Source organism: Oncorhynchus masou, chromosome 15 (assembly GCF_036934945.1).
Source record: "Oncorhynchus masou masou isolate Uvic2021 chromosome 15, UVic_Omas_1.1, whole genome shotgun sequence".
NCBI lineage: Eukaryota > Metazoa > Chordata > Actinopteri > Salmoniformes > Salmonidae > Oncorhynchus > Oncorhynchus masou.
This window is the reverse complement of record NC_088226.1, coordinates 13,892,084-13,915,468: the sequence shown is the minus strand read 5'-3', so window position 1 is coordinate 13,915,468 and position 23,385 is coordinate 13,892,084. Positions and strand designations below refer to the sequence as shown.

The 23,385-nt window shown below is 45.1% G+C and overlaps 2 protein-coding genes across 2 annotated transcripts; both read left to right on the top strand.

Annotated features, from left to right (window-relative positions):
* Positions 1-212: 212 nt before the first annotated feature.
* On the top strand, positions 213-6,159 carry LOC135555691 (protein Wnt-9b-like). Its single transcript, XM_064988360.1, has 4 exons — positions 213-388; positions 1,456-1,709; positions 2,556-2,821; positions 5,598-6,159. The coding sequence occupies exons 1-4, from the start codon at positions 303-305 to the stop codon at positions 6,057-6,059; spliced, it is 1,068 nt and encodes a 355-aa protein (XP_064844432.1). The 5' UTR covers positions 213-302; the 3' UTR covers positions 6,060-6,159.
* A 9,709-nt stretch (positions 6,160-15,868) lies between these two features.
* Positions 15,869-23,128, top strand: LOC135555689 (Golgi SNAP receptor complex member 2-like). The gene is made up of 6 exons (XM_064988359.1): positions 15,869-16,047; positions 16,715-16,779; positions 19,099-19,207; positions 19,884-20,016; positions 20,205-20,345; positions 21,583-23,128. The coding sequence occupies exons 1-6, from the start codon at positions 16,019-16,021 to the stop codon at positions 21,742-21,744; spliced, it is 639 nt and encodes a 212-aa protein (XP_064844431.1). The 5' UTR covers positions 15,869-16,018; the 3' UTR covers positions 21,745-23,128.
* Positions 23,129-23,385: the final 257 nt, after the last annotated feature.

Sequence of the window (23,385 nt, the reverse complement as noted above, 5' to 3'; positions counted from 1 at the left end):
GTTAGAATATGAGGCACAGTAATGACAAAACCCAGACGAATGCTCATCACAGCCAGGTAGATTTGCTACCTGTCACTTCCATCTAAGTGGGGGGCGTTTCCATGGTTGGGGCGGGACGACAAGGGAGTCCAATGGGCGTGTGGCACGATGATGCGCTCCCCAGAGGCCTTGCCTCCCTAGGGACCGCGGCTGCCGCAGTGGACCGAAGTTTGTGTGGGCCACTTAGGAGGTGAGCCTGCCAGACGGCACAGACTTTCCCAGTGCAGAATCAGCGAGATGAAGAGCAGCGTCGACCCGTCATCATGTGCTCTAGGCTCCCAAGGACCGCCTGCCTACTGCGACTCATTGAGCTCTGCATCCTCCTCTCGCACACTGCAGCATATTTTGGGTCAGCCACAACTCTTTTACTGTTTTGTCTCTGAAGATTTATTGTATTTTCCTTGCTTCTAACATATACAGCAGATCGATGTCTGTAGGAAATAATGCATGTGATGCGACGTACATTGCCTGCCTATATGATGGAAGCCCAGCGTTCCATGACTATCGTGCGCAATTACGCACGAGACCATAATGTAGGACTGTAAATGTTGACTTGTTTGGATGTTCAAGTCCATAGAGATTACTTATGATTGCATTCTTCTGCTATCTAAAAGTAAACAAAGTAGGCTAGTTTCCAAGGCTGTGTGACAATTTTTCAAATAGGCTTACATCCTTATGACACCTCTACTACAAATTGTAATATTATTATTGATAATTATTAATTTGCCAAATACGTCTCAGAGCAGAATATTTGAATATTTAAGATATCCTTTGTATGATCTATGACTTGCTGAGAGTGTGAATGGTTTCTCACGGTCTCTTGACCTCTCGAGTTTGGCACTACCTCAATTCTCTCACTTTTTGGCAATAGTCGAAAATTGTATGAGGGAGCTAATTTCATGCATAAACAGATTTTTTAAATATTTTATTTGAAAATTAGAATCCTACACTCAGTTTCCTTTTTTAACATTATTATGTGGTTTTATTAGGCACGTCTGTCATAGGACAGACGAAGTCAAATATAGGCCGATATGTGCGTAATTTTACTTTGGAAGCAAATTTAAACATTTTGATATGACTTACTACGTTTATACTTATTTGCGCGTATACCTGTGTGTAGTGTGTTGTTAAAAGCTTGTAGTCAGCAAAAACGATACATATTGTTTCTATTTATAGGCTATGGCTCTATAAACAAAATGTAATTGTTATGGACACATGTTATAGAAATGACTCTGGAACAACATGTTTTCTTTATTCCCAGGACCACCAGAACGTTGGGTATTATTTATAGGTATTATAGGTTTATAGGTTTATGTTTTCTTGATAAGATTATTTATATGACATTTTCCTTTTGAATTTGGTAACGTCAGTGATAACTATACTGCATTGAATGTGTACATTTGTCTCATTTGAAAGGCTGACAGGCCGAGAGCCCTTGGTCTTTTTGCCTGCCCCGTTCTCCAATGAACCCCCAACGGGAAAAGCTCACCTAAAACAATGCGAGCAGATGACACTGGCCCGTAGGCAGAAACGACTGTGTCGCCGCGAGCCGGGTTTGGCGGAGACTCTGCGTGAATCAGTGCGCCTCAGCCTCTTGGAGTGCCGCTATCAATTCCGGAACGAGCGCTGGAACTGTAGCTTGGACGGCCGCGGGAGTCTTCTGAAAAGAGGTGCAATAATATGTCATCAATTCACAGAGTTCCATGTATTTACACACAGAGAGATATGAGGGAAATATTTCCGTCTGGAGGGACGCATCATGGGAAGCAAGTAAACATGTAGGCCTAATAGCCTAGACTGATGTTGTGTTGTGAATATCGTAAGGTTCAAATTACTACTTCATGATGCAAAGGATTTCTCAAGTGCAACAATTGCAATCGATTGAAAATGTAAGTATATTGAATTGATAAATTGACTGTTGTGGGGGTAGGTGAGTGATCTCAAAATAATGAGCCAGGCTAAACTCTAGTCTATAGCCTACAACAACAAAAAACTCCACCCCTTATAAAATCATTTTAGAGCATGCTTATGCTATCAGCACGAAGAGCCATGAACAGGTCAGCATGGAGTTAATTAAGGGCTGAAGAGCCAAAAAGCCCGGTGCGGCGAGGCCTACGAGGGCACAGTGGTTATTTATATCTCGGAAACCCGCCCAGTTACCAGAGGAAAAGGGCGGCGTGATTACTCACTTTCATCTGGGGGGGGGGAAACCTTCCTAGTCAAAATAAGAATTAATTGGATTAAAATACATCATAGCGATGTCTCTGGGCTAAGCAAATAAGTGCGAAACCAAACCACGGGAACAGTCAGCAGACGAATCATGACACAACTCTTTAAATGGAACACTGGAGTAGAAACATGGGAGTAGAATGTAACCAAAAGATGTATCTCATGAGCTTGGATGATAGTCTAGTCTTTGCATGTCTGGGCCTAGCCAATTTACGAGGAGTAAACAACATTTACATTTTTTTTATTGTAGACTATTATTAATTGTTGATGTCATTTGTCTATTCCAGGCTTCAAGGAGACGGCCTTTCTTCTTGCGGTGTCTTCAGCGGCATTGTCCCACGCTCTAGCAAAAGCTTGCAGCTCAGGCCGAATGGAGAGGTGCACGTGCGATGACTCCCCAGGAATACAGCATCGCGAGGCATGGCAGTGGGGGGTCTGCGGTGACAACTTGAAATACAGCACCAAATTTCTCAAGAAGTTCTTGGGCCAAAAGAGGGTCAGCAAAGACCTGAGGGCGCAGATCGACTCCCACAACATTAACGTTGGAATCCGGGTGAGTGAGTGTTGACATGTGCATAAACTCAAGCAAAACAACAAGAAGCCCATTAAGCATGTGAGTGACACTATTGTGGCATAAGTTAATGTTTTCAAAAGAGAAAGGTGTAAGCCTATGCCAGTAGTGAGTAGTTTCCTCCCAAGCAGCATAAACATATCAGCCAATAACAGCTCAATTTTAGACCTACCAGCAGAAGACAACCCCAACACTGCTTACCATACAATGCACTCTTCAAACAGAGGCAGCAGGGACTGTGTGACTTTACAAGGTCTCGCACTGACTCCTTGCCCATATATCTCATCCAGTGCCAGTAGTCCACTCCCCCTGCATGGTGTCTCCCTTCCTGTAGCCCTGGTGGATAGATAGCAACTGGGCCTGGGCTGGTTGAGGCTGAGGGAGGCATCAAGTACCAGGGATAGGAGAGGAGACAGACTGCTGTCAGATCCCTGTAGCCAGGTGTTCCAAGGCAGGCATGATAAAGCTTGCTGTGCGGGCCCACAGAAAATTAAAGGTTTCCCGTCAGAGAGAACAATTATAACTGTTGCCTCTTTTAATATACGAGCAAGCATTTTTTCCACTTACTGTATGGCGCTGAACTGTGCTCTTCTCCATAAATCCACAATGTTCATACGTTAACACTATGTGTGTATTTGTGTGTGTAGCTTAGAAACAACCAGCCCCAAGGCTCTTCCCCTTTACCTTTCAAACTGAGGCAGCAGGCCCTTCAGAGAGAGAGAGGGAGAGATACAAACAACAGGATGAACTGAAGTAGTCTATCTTATCTTATCTTTATTGAGTGTGGTGTTTTCCTCACCTTCCACCTATCCGGCTCAGTAGAGACCCGGAGGTGGTTGTTTTTTCACAACACCCCCCTCTAACCCTCATCCCTCAGTAATGTTCTGAGATGCCCCTGAGGGGTTCATACCTGTGTAGGGCGGAACTCGGCAGAACTCTTCAACCCTGAAGTAGCCCCTGGGTCTCCCCCTTCCCGTAAGGATGACCCCCATGCCGCATGACCTGTCTCTGGCCCCCACCCAGTTAGAGTCTCTCTGGCTGAGTGCCTCAGCGCTGGTACCCCCACCCCACCACCACCAAGCTCAGTGAACTTTTGAACGAAGGCAGGACACCATCCTTTGGCCTTTTAACCCAAACTCTCTAAATGTTTAAGCTTTTTAAACTCTTTTAAACGCTTTTTATGATCGTTTTCCGTGCACACACACACACACACACACACACACACACACACACACACACACACACACACACACACACACACACACACACACACAAAGAACAAGGTGGAAATATTCTGCTGTCTGTCTGTGATGCCTGTCTCTAATGCCCCAGGCTTCATAGGAGAAAGAGAGGAGAGAAGCAGTGAGAAAGAGCTAGTTTCAACACATTGAAAAAACGAATCCGCAGGCGCTGTCTAAATGCGAGACGTCAGGTGAATGAAATACTGCATGCCGAACAGTCTCCCTAATCCATCATCTCAACCGTTCATACCGAGTTAAACTAAAGGATGACTAGCCCCATACCATCCGACCCCCACCCCACCAACCCACCCTGCAGGAAACTGTCCAGATTTATTTATTTAAAAAATCACCTTTATTTAACCAGGTAGGCCAGTTGGGAACAAGTTCTCATTTACAACTGCGACCTGGCCAAGATAAAGCAAAGCAGTGCGACAAAAACAACAACACAGAGTTACACAAACAAATGAACAGTCAATAACAGAATAGAAAAATCTATCTACATTGTGTGCAAATGTGGAAGAGTAGGGGGAGGTAAGGCAATAAATAGGCCATAGAGGCTAAATAATAACAATTTAGCATTAACACTGGAGTGATAGATGTGCAGATGATGATGTGCAAGTAGAGATACTGGGGTGCAAAAGAGCAAGAGGATAAGTAACAATATGGGGATGAGGTAGTTGGGTGTGCTATTTACAGATGGGCTGTGTACAGGTACAGTGATCGGTAAGTTGCTCTGACAGCTGATGCTTAAAGTTAGAGAGGGAGATATAAGACTCCAGCTTCAGTGATTTTTGCTATTCGTTCCAGTCATTGGCAGCAGAGAACTGGAAGGAAAGGCGGCCAAAGGAAGTGTTGGCTTTGGGGATGACCAGTGAAATATACCTGCTGGAGCACGTGCTACGGGTGGGTGTTGTTATGGTGACCAGTAAGCTGAGATAAGGCGGTGCTTTACCTAGCAAAGACTTCTAGATGACCTGGAGCCAGTGGGTTTGGGGACGAATATGTAGGGCCAGCCAACGAGAGCATACAGGTCACAGTGGTGGGTAGTATATGGGGCTTTGGTGACAAAACGGATCGTTTCCAGTTTGCTGAGTAGAGTGTTGGAGGCTATCTTGTAAATTACATCACTGAAGTTAAGGAAAATAGGAAGCCAATTCTAGATTTCATTTTGGATTGGAGATGCTTAATGTGAGTCTGGAAGGAGAGTTTACAGTCTAACCAGACACCTAGGTATTTGTAGTTGTCCACATATTCTAAGTCAGAACCGTCCAGAGTAGCAATGCTAGTCGGGCGGGAGGGTGCGGGCAGCAATCGGTTGAAGAGCATGCACTTAATTTTACTAGCATTTAAAAGCAGTTGGAGGCCACGGAAGGAGTGTTGTATGGCATTGAAGCTCGGCACCAACAATAGGCACCAACGATAAGAGCCCAGCTAATGAATCAGACTGAATAAACTGACATCTCACTCTCTTCCCCTCCCTCCTCATCACCCTCCTTTCCCCCCTCCTTCCTTTTCAGGCAGTGAAGAGTGGCCTGAAGACTACCTGTAAGTGTCACGGCGTCTCCGGTTCCTGTGCCGTGCGGACCTGCTGGAAGCAGCTGTCCCCGTTCCACGACACCGGGCGGCTGCTCAAGTTCCGCTACGACACGGCCGTGCGTGTGCTGAGCGTCACCAACGCGGCCACCGGGGAGACGGAGCTGGCGGGGCCGCGTCGCCACGGCCAGAGCCACCGGTCCACTGACCTGGTGTTCCTGGAGGACTCCCCCAGCTTCTGCAGGCCGTCACGCTACTCTCCCGGCACGGCCGGACGCTCCTGTGCCAAGGACACCAGCTGCCAGAGCCTTTGCTGCGGGCGCGGCTACAACACGGCCATGCACCTCACCACCCTCTCCTGCCACTGCCAGGTGCGCTGGTGCTGCCATGTAGAGTGCCAGACCTGTGTCAGGGAGGAGGAAGTGTACACCTGCAAAAATACCTGAAAAGGGGGAGAGATGGAGAGAAAGATGGGGAGAGGAAAACGGCAACACACTGAGAGAACATTCAAAATGGCAGGGCTAGAACCACTCAGACATTACTCTTGATAAATTGAAGGGTTTGACTTTTAAACATACCCTTACCTGCCTGTTCTGAACTGATAACTGTTTTGGGAAGCATGGGAATGGAACAAGGTCATAATGTTGTTGGTAATTTGCCACTTGTTGGAATCGAACATGCGCTGTCTCCTCAGATGAGGCAGTATCAAGACCACTTTCTGCTTTGCTCTTACTGAATGCACTGACATCACAGACCTTAAGTGAGAGGGAGAGGGTTGCCTTGCTGGACAGTTATGGGCAGGGAATGGGCTCTTCACAAGGTACTGGAATGAACAGGTCACCATCATTATTTGGCAACATCATCTCCGTGGGAGCGCTGACAGTTCAATTGGTCCTGTCCTCTTGTCGATCTGTTCCTTAGTCAGTTTGTCTAACTGCTACTATGCTGTAGTGCTTATATCAAGATTTAGAGCATTTCCAAATTTCCGAATCTAGAGCCTCTTGACTTCTGTCTCCGTCTGCCTGGCTGTCTCATTTGCTGTTTGCTGGTCTCTTTATTTGCTGTGAGAGCAGTCTAAGGGTTCATTCAATAGAAAAATGAAGCACTTATGTTGGCCATGTTATGTATAGTACTTTACTCCTTTGCTTTAAGGTGAGAAATGTATCTGGGTTAATACTGATATCCACCACACACCTTAAAAAGTCCCATTGAATCACTGGATGTCTGAACATGGAATGTTAGTGCAGGTTGCCTATAATCATAGCTAGTTAGTATGTAATTTATGACTAAATGCAGTCATAGGGTTATTGTGTGGTTAAGTAGACCTGTTGTCTCTTCTGAGAATGTCTATGATAATACTACATGTTTGACATTGTTAATACAGTAAAGGAAAAATTCAAAGGAAATTGCACTCAAACTAAGGGAAACTCCAAACACTGTACATAAAAACGGCTATGCAAAGTTCTTCTCTTGCTCACACTGTAAAGAACTTTGCTCTATTTTTTTATTTATAAGTGGGCATGTCTGCACGCACTGTGCTGTGCTTTCAAGTGTGTTCCCCTGACCAAATCAAACAGTTTTCTCTACAGTCTAATTCAGGCACATCTTTGTTCTCTAATGTCTTTGAAATGGCCCAATCATGCTGCTTGTTTTCTCAATTACCAATCAGAGAAAATAGCCGTATTTGACTCCGCCATTCCTCCAGCTCTCCATGCCAGACCTCTGTGTCTGTCCGTGGGTTAGGGTTGAAGGTCCATATCTGCGCCTAGGGTTTTTAGGCACCCATTTATGTTTCCAATATTTTACAATCGTTTCAGTTCCCTGTGCCAGTTTTTTTTTCTTGTTTATGCAGAGATATAGAGTTATGTACATGGATATAACTCATATCAGGCTCAAAGCATATTAGACAGTGGAATCGTATATTATCTCTACCTCATCAGGTCTTTGGGCAATTATCATAATGATTTGTTTGCCTTGCAAATACTTCCTTGTGTCTGTCATGAAACTAAAGTCAAACTTTTAGATCAATGTACAATTCCTTTAAACTTGGTCATAGCTGTATACTGTAACAATATTATTTACATTGTGACCTACTGTATATTCTTATTTAAAAGCAATTAAAATAAATCAACATATACATTTGTATAAAATGTCTTTGTCTCCATTCATAGTTACTATAAGTAATGATCATGCTTGTTACCTGCTTCTATATTTTACTTTCTTGTTTTAAAATGAAAGTGTGGGAGCTTTGTGGCAGTAACTTCTCTTTCTTTCATCCTGATCAATTTCTGTCTCCCTTTCCCTATCTCTGTATGTCTCTCACACACACACACACACACACACACACACACACACACCAATCACAGAATCACAGTCACAAAAGCCACGGCCATACACCTGCCCTGAGCTCCACACACGAGCAGTCTCTCTCCAGCAAAACCACTTCCTGATTGTGCTGCCCTGCCCTCCTTTTCATCTGAAAGGACTGTGGTCTCAGTGCATCACTCTCAACCACCAACTGCCCAACACATGCAGGGGGAGGAGAGCAGCACGCACACATACAGGTGTTCTGCCTCTGGCACAACAGGCCAGTCATGATGACAACAATAATGATGATGATGTCAAAGATGATGATGCAGAAGAATGTTGTCTACAGAATGTTTTTTTCTCCCTTTGACCTCAATATACAGTGCGCCCCTCGAAGGGCAAAAGGTCATATGTAACACTGATGATTAGTAATGAAATATTCATACCTGTGAGAGAAGGCTCTCCACTGAGAACCAAATCACACAGAGGCTGATTGTTTGAGATATTGCTACATTTACAGTGTGTTGTGTCCTGGAGCTTTTGATGTTTATCTCTGATCACAGTGATTAGACATGAGCCTTCTCTGCTCCAACATAATGAGCTCTGCTCTATTAAAACATCCAACAGGTCACAGGTTGACACGAGCAGACTGCTGGCTCATATAGGACCCCACCTAATGACTGTTTATCAATATTTACCTTTATTACATAAAATAAGAGGGGGGTGAAGAGGGAGAGAGAGTGGGAGAGAAAGGACGGGAACGCAAGGACAAGACGGAAGGATGTGTCGTTGACTTACGAGCCGGACGAGGGGCGAAAGAGAGATATGGAGAAAAACATAAAGAGAGAGAAGTCGATGGAAGGATGAGACGGGGGGATCGTTTGGAACCCAGGAGGCGGATCTCCTGCTGCTGCTGTTGTTGTTTTATAATGAACTCCTAAAGCCTTCATTTCCCCCAATGCCCTGAGTGGAGGGGGCTGCTGAGTCCACTGCCATCTTCTCACGCACAAGCCCCCAAGGACAGGACTGAGGCAGCTCAGAGTTGGGAGTCTGGGGAGCTTCAGATGGGGGGGGGGGGGTAACATACATGTGTGTGTGATTGTATTTCTATGTGCAGACTGAAAGGTGAGGGAAGATAATTGTTTTTGCATATGTGTGTGTGTGCACCTGTGGTTAGCATAATGAGAGTGGTGTGCGTGTGTGTTTATAGTCCCAGTGTTCATGTGCGGGTGTGTGAGGGTGGCCAGGAAGGCTGGATGTGCTCAAACTCATCACTGTCATCCTGAAACACAACAGAGGCGTGAATGACATACACAATGTAGGGTGACGGTGGCAGTAACACTATCCGCCTTGTGTCTCTGTTGGCCGGGTTCAGTGGGCGGTGACTATGCTGGGCTGGGCTGTGGAAATGTGTCATGCTCTGATGGATGAAGATGAATTGAGCTCTGGGGCCTGGACATTTTGATGCATGTATTTGTATGATACATTTGAGTTGCTTAGCGAATGCCCTTATCCATAGCAACAAACATAACTTTCAGGTTTATATATTACTTATTTGTACAAGTACAACAGATGTTAACTGGAGTGTAGCGGGTTAGGTAGCTAGGTACCTTGCTCCAGGATACATACATTCATATAGCAAGGTCCCCTCCTGTAATTTGAACCCTCGGGTCAAAAGTCTAGTCTCTGTCACATTTCCTTCTCTAAGGAGAGGGTACTGCAGGATAGCATCAGTATGTATTTCCAAACCACCAAACCAGGCCACACCCTCCCCAGCCCTGGCAAAATGGAAGTGATGAAGGGATGAACAGAGCGATGGATTGGGTGAAGGAGAGAGGGAGAGAGAGAGAGAGGGTTGGGGAATACGGCATGGGGTAGGAATTTGGAATGTGAAATGACTAATGCAATTGCTCAACCCACAACAAGAACATACAATGCCTCGAGCCATGACAGGGCTGAGTGCGTACCTCTATGGAGGGGCCTACCACTGAAGTATAGGTGGCTGGATGGGGAGTTATTACTGGTGGTTGACTGGGAGTCTGTTGATGATTCCGGATATAAATAGGTGTTAGGGTAACTTGTGCTGTAGCCTGGGTGTCAGCAGAGGAGACGTGGGCATTTTCCTAATGACCTTTGAGGCAAAAGTGAGCTCTACTGAAGGTTCTACAGGTAGAACTCATGAAAGTTCTACTATGCTGTGCTTGTGTTTTGTATAACTCTGAGTTTTCTGAAACTGTTTTCTGACACGGTCATGTCTCAGACCATGCAGCTTCCCGTGCAGGGTTGAAGTGGCACCCCGAGGGAGACCATGTGGTGCATTGGAGACCAAGCCAAGGCCTCAGAGATAAGTACACAGAGGAGAGAAACTTAAATAGACAGTAGATATGATGCAGGACAGGTGACAACTGCTTTAGTGAATTCATTTCGCACAGCGAAGATGCCAGCCATCCCCTCAGCCGGTGTTCGACCCCCAACCCCCTCCTCAACGTTTTGTTGCTGAGAATTTTCCTTCACAGCAGGAAATGCAAATGTGTAGTGCATTCAAGGTTTAAAAACACTTTGAAAGTTTGTAATTTTCACTTAAAAAATGTCAGACTTGATTTGCCCGAACAAAAAAATGCATCAACCCCTACAAAAAATGGCCATTAATTATAATCCACATTTCCTGTTGCTGCAGGATTATTTTCCTGCTGAAGCAAACTTGCTCAAATTAAGATCCTACATTTGTAAGCTCTTGGCAATCCCTTCCTTCATGTCTGAGGGCTGCTGAGGGCTGGGAAACTGGTGGGGGAGGCTGTTCCCATGAGCCCCATGGCTGCAGTGGAGGAACACCTGAAGCACCAACACAGCTGTTTGCTCTGCAGCTAAGGTGATAGGAGACCACAATAAGCCCCCTTATACATCCCTATCTGACTCTCCCTGTCTCCCACTTTCTCTCAGCTCCATGATGTGCACACACAAATACAAAGAAGCACAACACACACACACACTACACTGACTCTCACACAAAACCCATACACATTCACATACACTACATACACACACACGAGCATACCAAAACAACCACACACACTTTTACACTAATCATATGCTGCTGCTACTCTGTTCTTTATTTTACTCTTATTATAATCTATAATATGATATCTGGATGCCTAGTCACTTTACCCTGCCTTCATGTACATATCTATCTCAAATACCTCTGCACAATGATCTGGTACTGGTACTCCCCATATATATCTCCATTCTTGTGTATTTCATTCTTCTTGTGTTACTATTTTTTAACTTTGCATCGTTGTAAGAAAGCATTTCACAGTTAAGTCTACACCTGTTGTATTCGATGCATGTGACAAATCAAATTTGACACACACACACACGCAACAGTGTAGGCCTGACCTCCATTACAAGCACAAACAAAGTTTTCCCAGATCAACAAATTCCAGAACAGGAAAATAGAGATAAGGTCCAGAGGTCTGTGTTCTCAACACATGACATCTGGTGCTGCTATGAACTCATACGTTTATTCATACTGTATGGGATATTTACATTCATGTGGTATCACCGGAAATTCTATTTGATTGTAAAACTAAGACTTTTTGTTGTTCTTGAAAGATTGCCTTTTGTACAGATGTAGGATCTTTATATGAACCAGTTTTCTACAGCAGGAAAATAATCCTGCAGCAACAGGACATGTGAATTATTATGTGGATTTTAATTAATGGACATTTTTTGTAAGGGTTGATACATTTTTCGTTAGGGCAAATCAAGTCTGACATTTTAAAGTGGAAAATACAAACTTTAGAATACTTTTTTAACCTTGAATAAACTATACATTTGCATGTCCTGCTGTGTGGGAAAATTCTTAGCAACAAAAGAGTGATCAAATTAAAATCCTATATCTGTAAAATCAAACCTCTAAATTATTGGATAATAATCAAATATGTGAACACATAAGTGTTAGTTCGAAACCAATTCCCCAATTCATTCATTTCAATATCACAATTAAAGTATTCATCAATCTATCATCTATCTTTTCTTTTGACTTCCTCAAAACCACATTTTAAGACTCATTGACACATTGGACTTGATGATGAGAGTGTGATTAAACCCTTGTGCATGACTGTGGATAGGAAGCTGTCACTCTGTGTAATGCTACTGGCAGGCAGGGAAGCCTGGTGAGGAGCCCGGTGAAGAGAGCAGAGTGCAGCGAGACATCATGTCATCCATGATCTCTCATCCTCACAGAGACAGCACATGCTCCGGGCTCTAGGTGTCACCACTCCTAGGTGGTATGGCCACAGGGCTGTGTGTGTGTGTGTGAGGCTGACAGCTGCATGATCCACGCTCCCTGTGCTCTCTCAGGCCAGAAAGGCAGCAGTTAGAGGGGGGGGGGGGAGAGAGAAGGGGAGAGTGAGAATGAGAGGCTCACCAGTATCTTCAGGGCAGTCATTTCACCACCTCCTATCTCTGGGTGGGCGCCCCTCTCACCCCTCTCAACTCTACACACTGCTGTGCTCCATTACAGCCAAAGAGCAGAAACAAATGCAGGTCGAACCCCTCTCCTTGGTCCCCATAGACACAGAGACCTTATGAATTCTCCCTCTCTTTTTTGACAGGTAATCATCTGCTTTCATTCAACCTCTCATCACGGCTTCAAAGACAAACTGATAATTTCCCTCAGGAGAATGAGAAGATCAGTTGCCTTCCAAAAAATGACTGGTATCCAAACATTGTTGCCCTGAAGCAATTTAGCTCGTCATAATTGGGCTCTTCATTTTGTCTCACCGGGGCTATGATTGTAGAGTTATAATGTATTATTTTGCCTGAGAAGGATGGTTCAGTGCATTAAATATAAGTGATTTAATAACATATCATTTTCCCTTTATGTTTAAAACAAAGGCATAGGGGACTCATTCAGTGGGACGGGTGAGTTCCTCCACCTAACAACAGTGCTGCTGCCATGGTGTCTAGCCAGGAGAGGGAGACTGATCCGGCTCAAAATCCTCTCTAGTTCCAGGAAACTGCTTTTGACGGCCCCAGGGATCCAGCGCTGGCATCAGAAAATAGGGTGTCTTACTGGTGGTTCAGAAAAGGGGCCACACACAGGGCTAAACATCTCCACCATCCATCTTCACACTAGACCTATCCTGATAACCTCAACAACAAACCCTAATTCAACCCTACCTACACAGTTCTTCTTAGTCTCTTTCCCTATAGGTGGGTTCAGTGACTGATGTACCTGAATGTAACAGAATAGGGGAGTTTAGCAGGAGCGGGGTTGAAATGGACACATGATGATGACTTGGTCAATCAGAGTGAGGCGAGCATGATCCACACCTGGAGTCTAGGTGTCAGTATCTGCCTGTGGTGCTCAGGTGTGTGTGTGGGGGGGACCGGTAAACTCAGCTCCTCCTTTCTCCAGGGCTGAAAGATAGAGGACAAACAGTGAGGACCCTACGACCTCAGAAGGGAGGCAAATACGCCTCATATAATCTGCCAAAGGGCTCGTAGGGGCCCTTCCTCTCTTTCTCGACTTGTCTGAGCTACATGTTAAATCCTAACATATCCCACCACTGCCCTGGGGAGGTGTTATGACAACTGAAAATGGTGAGCAGCAAGAGCAAGAAGTGGCTTGAACATGAATCATGTTTTTTGACATGTGGGGGTGGGTTAAAACAGGCCTCTGTTGAGAACCAAGTAGCCTGGAGAGACAAGTGTCAACCATCAACCAACAGGCTCAGCAAACCATCTCTCTCATGATAGGTCGGTTGTGCTATGTGGGGTAAACAATAACACATTATAGATATAAGAGCTAATTCCCCTGAACATATAGTATCTGTCAATGGAACACCTGCACTTGTTTGGCTGCTCTGCTCATACCCTCATGCATCCCCAGTGGCAGGCTGATGGAGCGTGGGAGAGAGAGAGAGAGCTGATGTGAGGTGTAGTTTTGTAGGGGTGCCAGGGATAGCCCCAGGATGATTCTCTCTTCTGGATCACTAAGGATCCATTGTTAACATCTTAGGGGGGGGGGGACACACCCCTCGGTAGCAGCATAATTCTGAGAAATCAAACCACGTCTGTTTCACACACTCATTGAAAGGGAGAGAGAATTTGATGGGCAGCTTAACAAACCATCTGACACTTTACCTCATCCTCATTCATCATGTGTGCCGCCATTTGTGACTTCTCCCAATCTCATCTGTCCGTGGAAAGTTTGATATCATTATTGTTGGTCTGTCTGTATCCGCGGGCGGAGGAGGGAATCCAGGATGGACAGACAGGTGTATTCCGACACCAATCTGTGGAAAAAGGGATAATTAGACAAAGCCAGGGTGAGCTGACAAAACTTTGCCTGGAGACGTCTTCTCATTAAGTCTTTCCAGTCTCCCCGTCAACAGATGAGCCCTGATTGGATTGTGGGGAGAGGATGTTTTTTGTGGGAACAGAAAGAACACTGTCTGTGATTCAGATTAAAGGTAAGATATATGACATGTAAAAAGCTGAGAATATCAATCAATCAAATGTATTTATAAAGCCCTTGTTACATCAGCTGATGTCACAAAGTACTGTACAGAAACCATGCCTAAAACCCCAAACAGCAAGCAATACAGGTGTAGAAGCACAGTGGCTAGGAAAAACTCCCTAGAAAGGCCAGAACCTAGGAAGAAACCTAGAGAGGAACCAGGCTATGAGGGGTGGCCAGTCCTCTTCAGGCTGTGCCAGGTGGAGATTATCACAGGACATGGCCAAGACGTTCAAATGTTCCTACATGACCAGCAGGGTCAAATAATAATAATTACAGTGGTTGTTGAGGGTGCCACAGGTCAGCAGCTCAGGAGAAAATGTCAGTTGGCTTTTCAGAGTATCTCTACCGCTCCTGCTGTCTCTAGAGAGTTGAAAACAGCAGGTCTGGGACATGGTAGCACGTCCGGTGAACAGGTCAGGGTTCCATAGCCGCAGGCAGAACAGTTGAAACTGGAGCAGCATCACAACCAGGTGGACTGGGGACAGTAAGGAGTCATCAGGCCAGGTAGTCCTGAGGCATGGTCCGAGAGAGAAAGAAAGAGAGAAAGAGAGAAAAAGAGAAAGAGAGAAAAAGAGAAAAAGAGAGAGAATTGGAGAGAGCATACTTAAATTCACACAGAACACCGGATAAGACAGGAGAATTACTCCAGATATAACAGACTGACCCTAGCCCCTCGACACATGAACTACTGCAGCATAAATACCGGAGGTTGAGACAGGAGGGGTTGGGAGACACTGTGGCCCCATCTGAAAATACCCCTGGACAGGGCCAAACAGGCAGGATATAACCCCACCCACTTTGCCAAAGCACAGCCCCCCACACCACTAGAGGGATATCTTCAACCACCAATTTACCATCCTGAGACAAGGCTGAGTATAGCCCACGAATATCTCCCCCACGGGACAACCCAAGAGGGGACGCCAACCCGGACAGGAAGATCACGTCAGTGACTCAACCCACTCAAGTGGCACACCCCTCCTAGGGACAGCATGGAAGAGCACCAGTAAACCAGTGACTCAGCCTCTGTAATAGGATTAGAGGCAGAGAATCCCAGTGGAGAGAGGGGAACCAGCCAGGCAGAGACAGCAAGGGCAGTTCGTTGCTCCAGTGCCTTTCCATTCACCTCCACACATCAAATTAACCAAAATAGAAACATGATTTAAAAGCATCATTCAAATCTAGAAAGCTCACTTCCACTTCATAAATGTAGGCTATTATCATTCCATATTTTGGTGGTGAAAGGTAAGAGAGAAAACATGAATATGGTTTAAATTACACTAACTTTAAATCATTTTATTTTGGATTTTCCTAAATTTCCGCTTCTACATTGTTTGATTGGAGCTGTCGAGCTACCTGTACCTGCCTCGTAGTGTCGCTGAGCAGTTCTTTGGCTTTTATCACTCAGTGGAGCTTCCGTTATTCCATTTCCGTACACAAATCTTCTCAACTGATGACGTGTGCTTTGCACAAAAATCCCCTTGTTTTCAGTTTCACAATAAAACCGGATAAAGGTATTCCTCTATAAACCGAGGGTATTTTTTGTGTGGACTGTGTCTTGAAACATAAAGGAAAATGGAAACATTGTACCATCAAACAAATAAGTGAGTGTTTCTGTTCTCTTTCAAATAATTTAAGACAGCTAACGTAGCTCAATTGCCTTACGATATACCGCGTTAGTGTAATTAGCTGGCTAGCTAACAACATTTCATGACAAAGATAGTTTTAACTAACCCCTTCCATTAGTGGTCATGATCTATTAGCTAGCCAACCAGCTAATAGATAGCCATAGATCGATGACCAACAATATTAAACTATCACTACTGTAACGGTACGCCGCGTTCAAACCAACTGGGAACTCAGAAATATTTGACTTCAGTGAATTCAAAACTACTAGGAACTCGTAAAAAAAAACTAGCTCTGACTTGGAAACATCGTTTTGAACAGTCATCCAACTCGGAATTCCAAGTCGGAAACTCATATTTTTAGAGTTCCGACTTTCTGACCTAAAGATCACTGACGTCATGATTTGACCTTGTTCCTAACCCGAGTTCCTATAGTAGTCTTGAAAGCACCATTAATTCACTGTCTGGAGTTTACGTATCTAGCGTGTGTATTAAATTGCCACATACCATTGTTTAGTTCCTTGTCTATTCAATAGACCTTTATCTAACATTACGTTTCCATAGAGCTTTCATATAGACTTCTGCTTAATATTTACGGTAGCCTAGGAATAATTATATATCTTTACTCTCTGTCCTCTTTGATCAGGCAAATACAGGAGGTGCAGTCGCTCATGGGACGCCTGGAGAACACAGATCGTCAGTCAGTCCACTGTGAGTTCACACTTTCTAAATAATGGATATTCTGCATTCAATGAATGTTGCAAGTGTCAACCTTTGTTCCACGATCCATCATATCTACATTGTACAAAAATAGAAATTCAACATGTAAAGTGTTGCTCAAATGTTTCATGAGCTGAAATGAAATATCCCAGAAATGTTCCATATGCACAAAAAGCTTATTTCTCAAAAATGTGTTTACATCCCTGTTAGTGAGCATTTTTCCTTTGCCAAGATAATCAATCCACCTGACAGATGTGGCATATCAAGAAGCTGATTAAACAGCATGATCATTACCACAGGTGCACCTTGTGCTGGGGTCAAAAAAGGTCACTCTAAAATGTGCAGTTTTGTCACACAACACAATGCCACAGAAGTCTCAAGTTTTGAGGGAGCATGCAATTGGCATGCTGACTGCAGGACTGTCCAACAGCGCTAATGTCAATTTAATGTTTATTTCTCTACAATAAGCTGCCTCCAACGTTGTTTATAGAATTTGTCAGTACGTCCAACTGGCCTCACAACCGCAGACCACATGTAACCAGGCCAGCCCAGGACCTTCACATCTGGCTTCTTCACCTGCGGGATTGTCTGAGCCCAGCCACCCAGACAGCTGATGAAACTGTGGGTTTGCATAACCGCAGAATTTCTGCACAAGCTGTCAGAAACCGTATCAGGGAAGCTCATCTGCGTGCTCGTCGCTCTCACCAGGGTCTTGACCTGACTGCAGATCTGCGTCGCAGCCGACTTGAGTGGCCAATGCTCACCTTCTATGGCCACTGGCATGCTGGAGAAGTGTGCTCTTCACAGATTAATCCTGGTTTCAGCTGTACTGGGCAGATTGCAGACAGTGTGTTTGCGAGCGGTTTGTTGATGTCAACGTTGTGAACAGAGTGCCCCGTGGTGGGGTTAGAGTATGGGAAGGCATAAGCTATGGACAACGAGCACAATTGCATTTCATTGATGGCAATTTGAATGCACAGAGATACTGTGACGAGTTCCCGAGGCCCATTGTGCCATTCATCCGCCACCATCACTTCATGTTTCAGCATGATAATGCACAACCCCATGCCGCAAGGATCTGTTCACATTTCCTGGAAGCTGAAAATGTCCCAGTTCTTCCATGGCCTGCATACTCAGCAGACACGTCGCGCATGTTTGGGGTGCTCTGGATCGACGTTTACAACAGCGCATTCCAGCCAATATCCAGCAACTTCTCACAGCCATTGAAGAGAAGTGGGACCACAATCAACAGCCTGATCAACTCTTTATTTCTCGCTGCATTAAGAAAATGGTGGCCAGATACTGACTGGTTTTATGATCCAGGCCCCTACCTCTTTTTTACGGTATCTGTGACCAACAGATGCATATCTGTATTCCCAGTCATGTGAAATCCATAGATGAAGGCCTAATGAATTTATTTCATTTCACTGATTTCCTTATATGAACTGTAACTCAGTAAAATATTTAAAATTGTTGCGTTTTTATATTTTTGTTAATTATAAATGTGGAATTTACAACTAGGCAGTATTTACATCTTTTCCCCTTCTCCAGTGTTGTGCTGACCTTTGAGCCAAGCTGTACCCTGCCCTCCTTACTGATTGTTTTGGGCGGTGGGCAGGGCGGGCAATGTTCTGTGAGCCAGGCTGGTGCCAGGGCAGGAAGCATAGGGGTGGCGACTGGGAAGAGGGATGACTGGGAAGTCTTCTCTAAAGATAATGGTGGCAGCCAGTTGGCCGCCCAGTCGTGACAATGACATCATCTCGCATGTTAGATGGTGGAAGGAAGCAGCAGGCGTCCGAGCGAGGAGTCACTCAGTCAGGACGGGAGAGGGCTGGGGACAAGATGGTGCTAGTCCTTTTAAAGGGCAGATAAAAGCTTCCCACAAGCCTAGTGCTGCTGTCACCTTGGAATCAAACGCTATCTATAATCTCAGCAGTCTGAGAATGAAACGGGTGTAACGATAGAGATCTGACTTCAAATAAGAATCAGTGGCTGATTTGTCTTCATGAAGAGATCATGTACAAGGCCCTTTGTTTCAATGTGGATTAACTTCCTCTGCGAAGTTTGAGGAAATAACACATTTGCTTTCATCCCTCTCTTGGATTCACCTGAAACCGTGGGGCTGTAATTCCATGGTAGCATGGAATGGGGAAACTAACTACAGTGTGACAAACCACTGACATCATCTGTCTTGTCTGATTTGTTAGAGTGAAAGTAACTTTAACATTTTATTTTGAATAAGATTGGCCTATTTTGGGAGTGAAACAACTGTTCAGGGTGTGTTTAATTGTGTGTGTGTGTGCTCTCCAGTGTTGGAGAACGAGCTGCAGGCCAGAATCGACCAGATCTTCAGCCATTTGGAACGTCTGGAAATCCTGGCTAGCAAAGAACCGCCAAACCGGCGTCAGAACGCCAAACTGTGAGTTATCATAAACTGCATCGGTCACCCAAAAACACCAGAGATGGCATGGCGATGAATGTTTCATAAAGAAAGATGGGTGGGACTGGGACGAGGTCGCAGCTAGATGAAACAGGCAGTGTGTTCCTCATCCCCTGTGGCGACGCGGCTCTGTGAAAACATTCCCTCGGAAGCCCCGTCATCACCGGCATTCCTGCCGTGTTGGGCAAGGCGTCACTTCAGAGCCGGGTAAACAGGCCCCAGGGGACAAACTGCTGCGCCCCGTCCCACAGCTCTCCTCTGATCTCAGGACAGCTACAGTACGCTGGGGCCTCAGGGCTGAGCCACGAGCAGGTGATGCTCAGGAGGAGAGGGAGAGAGGGGTGGAGGGAGACAGGCCCTCAGGTGTTTCAGCCAGGTGGAGAAGTGGAGAAGTCAGATTGGGAAGAAGGCAGGCATGTTGACTTATCTTAGTGATGATGATAGAAAGCTTTTATTGAGAGCTAGAAGACATCCATACAGTGCATACCAAGGGAGATGTCATGAGTTAGTGAAGAAGGAGTGACTGAACCACAGTCCTGGAATGCTGGATGGAGCTGGAGGCAAAGGCTGCCATTTCTACCCTCTGAAATTTCCTCTTCTATTATTCAGCTGGGGAGTAAGAAGAATGTGGTCTCTGTCTGTGTCCCCTCCACAGGCGGGTAGACCAGCTGAAGTATGATGTTCAGCACCTCCAGACGGCGCTGAGGAACTTCCAGCACCGTCGCTACTCACGAGAAACCCAGGACCGAGAGAGGGAGGAGCTCATGAGTCGTACCTTCACCACCAACGTCAGTAGTAGTGGCCCACTCATCTCCCAAGTAGCACTACAGTAATGTCTGCAGTCATGTAATGATAACCTAAAACATGCATACTAACTCTGCTTGACACACCACAACTGGTGTAACATGGGCAATTAAACCTAAACACATTTATTAGGGGAACATTGTTGAGATGTTACCGGTATTGTCCCCTACAGGATGCAGACACCTCCATCCCCATAGACGAGACGTTGCAGTTAAACTCCAACCTGAACAACGCACACAGAGGCATGGACGACCTCCTGGGCAGCGGCAGCAGCATCCTCACCGGACTCCGGGACCAGAGGGGCACTCTCAAGGTGTGTGTTTCCCCTTACAAATCACATTTCATTTGTCTCATGCTTCGTAAACAACAGGTGTAGATGAACAGTGAAATGCTTACATACGGGCCTTTCCCAACAATGCAGAGAGAAAATATACAGAGAATGAATACACAATGAGTAACGATAACTTGGCTATATACACGGGGTACCAGTACTGAGTTGATGTGCAGAGGGGTACGATGTAATTGAGGTAGATATGTACATATAGGTAGGGGCAAAGGCTGCCATTTCTAAAGTGATGAGGCTACAGGATAGATAATAAGCACTAGCAGCAGCTTATATGATGAGTCGAAAGAGTGCAAAATGCTGATAGTCCTGGTAGCTATTTGGTTAACTATTTAGCATTCTTATGGCTTGGTGGTAGAAGCTGTTCAGGGTCCTGTTGGTTCCAGACTTGGTGCATCGGTACCTCTTGCCGTGTGGTAGCAGAAATAAGTCTGTCACTTGGGGGACTGGAGTCTTTGACAATTTTTAGGGCCTTCCTCTGATACCGCCTGGTATAGAGGTCCTGGATGGCAGGGAGCTCGGCCCCAGTGATGTGCTGGGCCATACGCACTACCCTTCGTAGTGGATGCCAAGCATTTGCCATACCAAGCGGTGATGCAGCAAGTCAAGATGCTCTCAATGGTGCAGCTGTAGAACTTTTTGAGGATCTTTGTTTTTTGTTTTACATTTTGCCAAGGAACACTGACCGTGACACGGCAGGGCAGGTCCCTGTCGACGGTATACCAGAGAGAGGAATCAGTATTCCAAAACAAACCCCCGGTTTCTGTCCTCTGTAACGATCACTATGTGTAGTAGAAGTGTGTGGTGCTGGTCGTCAGCAGCAGGCTAAGTACATATTTCTAGGGAGGAGAAGAGATGGTGTTCCTGGTGAAGGCTGCTGTGGGCCTGCTGTTATCAGGGCGTCTGGTGATCAGATGGGCTGGCCGTGAGAAACAGCTTAGGGACAGACCGGGAGGACAGAATGGCTGGGTGTGGTTCCTCAGACAGCCTCTCCCTAATCAGTTGAGTAGAGCTTTGTCATGACCAGGCTAAATGCAGGTTATGATACGACTGTGTTTACAGTATTCCCACAAACAAACAGCAATGAAGCAGAATACCCATTAATAACTAACTTCAGCTTTTTCTTCAGGAAACAACAGCACAATCAATGGAACTTCAGCAGCTAATGTTTGATGTCTTTTCTCTCCTCTGTCTTCCCTAAATCCAGGGGACCCACAAGAAGATGCTGGATGTGGCCAACATGCTGGGTCTGTCCAACACGGTGATGAGGCTGATCGAGAAGAGGGCCACCCAGGATAAGTTCATCATGATTGGAGGGATGCTGCTCACCTGTGTGGTCATGTTCCTGGTGGTCAAGTACCTGGGCTGACCATGACCACAACCACAGTTTTGCGTTGGTCTTGGACATTTTTGCACAGGAAGCCCATAAGATACGTGAACGGTGATAAATTAGGCTTGTCTTCTAATCGGAGAGCTCCTTGAAAGTATTGTTTTTGCGATCGGAAGGCGAGGAATTATCAGTCTTTTAATTTCCATGGGTTTTGTCACCCACTGCCATTTCAACCACTCTTTGTTTGCACCAGTAAAATGGGTGTTAAGCAAGACATATACACTGAGTGTACAACACATTAAGGATGCCTTCCTAATGTGAGTTGCACCTTTTGCCCTCGGAACAGCCTCAATTCATCTGGGCATGGACTCTACCAGGTATTGAAGGCGGTCCACAGGGATGCTGGCCCATGTTGATTCCAATGCCTCACGCAGTTGTCAAGTTGGCTGGATGTCCTTTGGACGGTGGACCATTAGTGACGCACAGGGAAGCTGATGAGCGTAAAAAACAGCATTGCAGTTCTTGACACAAACCAGTGCACCTGGCACCAACTACCATACCCTGTTCAAAGGCACTCTTTTGTCTTGCCCATTCAGAGAGAGGCACACATATACAATCCATGTCTCAAGGCTTACATTTGTTTTTGATCCATATCCTCCATTTATACTGATTGAAGTGGATTTAACAAGTGACATCAATAAGGGATCATAGCTTTCACCTGGTCAACCTGTTATGGAAAGAGCAGGTGTCCTTAATGTTTTTGCACTCAGTGTCTACTTTAATTTGACTTCAAACTGAACAACATGGAACCTTGCATCGCTGACACCTGTCACTCATCTCGGCGGTCATCCACCTGACGGCCTGTGTGTGAGATAAAGAACATTTCATGACTGGCTACCTTATTTCAAACAAATTCTCCTTCAAGGTCCATTTCCTTCCCTTAGTCTCCCTTATAATGAGTTGTCCATTGCCTTGTGGGTGGTTTCATCTTCACCATCTATTTGAAGCACTATTTGACTGTTTGCTGCTTTTTTCCCAATAATGGACAGAAAAAAAGTTATCTGGAAATGGATGAAAAGCTGATGTTGCACCTCATCACACATCCTAATGACACTGCCTGGAGAACACTTATGTCAGATGAACCAATACATGTATGTAGCCCAGGGAGGAAGAGGGCAGTGAACAGGGACCTGTGAACAAGCTACAGACCGATTAGTAAGAACAAAAACACAAAAGTGATGAAATATTCTGCTTGTCATGTTTTGAGAAACTATCTATACAAGGTGTATTGTCGTCACACTTTCAAAATGTAAATTGTCTGGACATTTGCTTGGCCCTCATCTCACTATGTTAGTGCAACCAAGGTTCAAATTGTAATTCTCTGAAAGATAAAAAATTAAACATTTTAAAAACTGGTCTTAAATCTGTCTCTGAAGTGTACATTATTGTCCATGTAATCTAGCAATAAAATTAGGTATGGGTCAAAACTAACAATGGATATAAAGCATACCCCATAGTTTAAATAATTATCTTGCTTAAAATGTCAGATCCTGTCATACAATAGTTATAGAGTGAGAGTTTAAATTTACAGTCAAGCTATTGTTTGGAGGGTTTTCCTTCCACTGTTTGAAATCAAATGACTTTCAAGACTTTAGTACTTGAGGGGACCTATCCGGAGTG

What these genes read in the sequence shown, in the direction of transcription:
- LOC135555691 (XM_064988360.1), top strand. Translation starts at nt 303, where the DNA reads ATGTGCTCTAGGCTCCCAAGGACCGCCTGCCTACTGCGACTCATTGAG. An exon ending in CGGGAGTCTTCTGAAAAGAG is followed by an intron (nt 1,710 to 2,555) that starts GTGCAATAATAT and finishes TGTCTATTCCAG; the next exon opens with GCTTCAAGGAGACGGCCTTT. An exon ending in ACATTAACGTTGGAATCCGG is followed by an intron (nt 2,822 to 5,597) that starts GTGAGTGAGTGT and finishes CTTCCTTTTCAG; the next exon opens with GCAGTGAAGAGTGGCCTGAA.
- LOC135555689 (XM_064988359.1), top strand. Translation starts at nt 16,019, where the DNA reads ATGGAAACATTGTACCATCAAACAAATAA. An exon ending in TTGTACCATCAAACAAATAA is followed by an intron (nt 16,048 to 16,714) that starts GTGAGTGTTTCT and finishes CTCTTTGATCAG; the next exon opens with GCAAATACAGGAGGTGCAGT. An exon ending in CGGCGTCAGAACGCCAAACT is followed by an intron (nt 19,208 to 19,883) that starts GTGAGTTATCAT and finishes TCCCCTCCACAG; the next exon opens with GCGGGTAGACCAGCTGAAGT.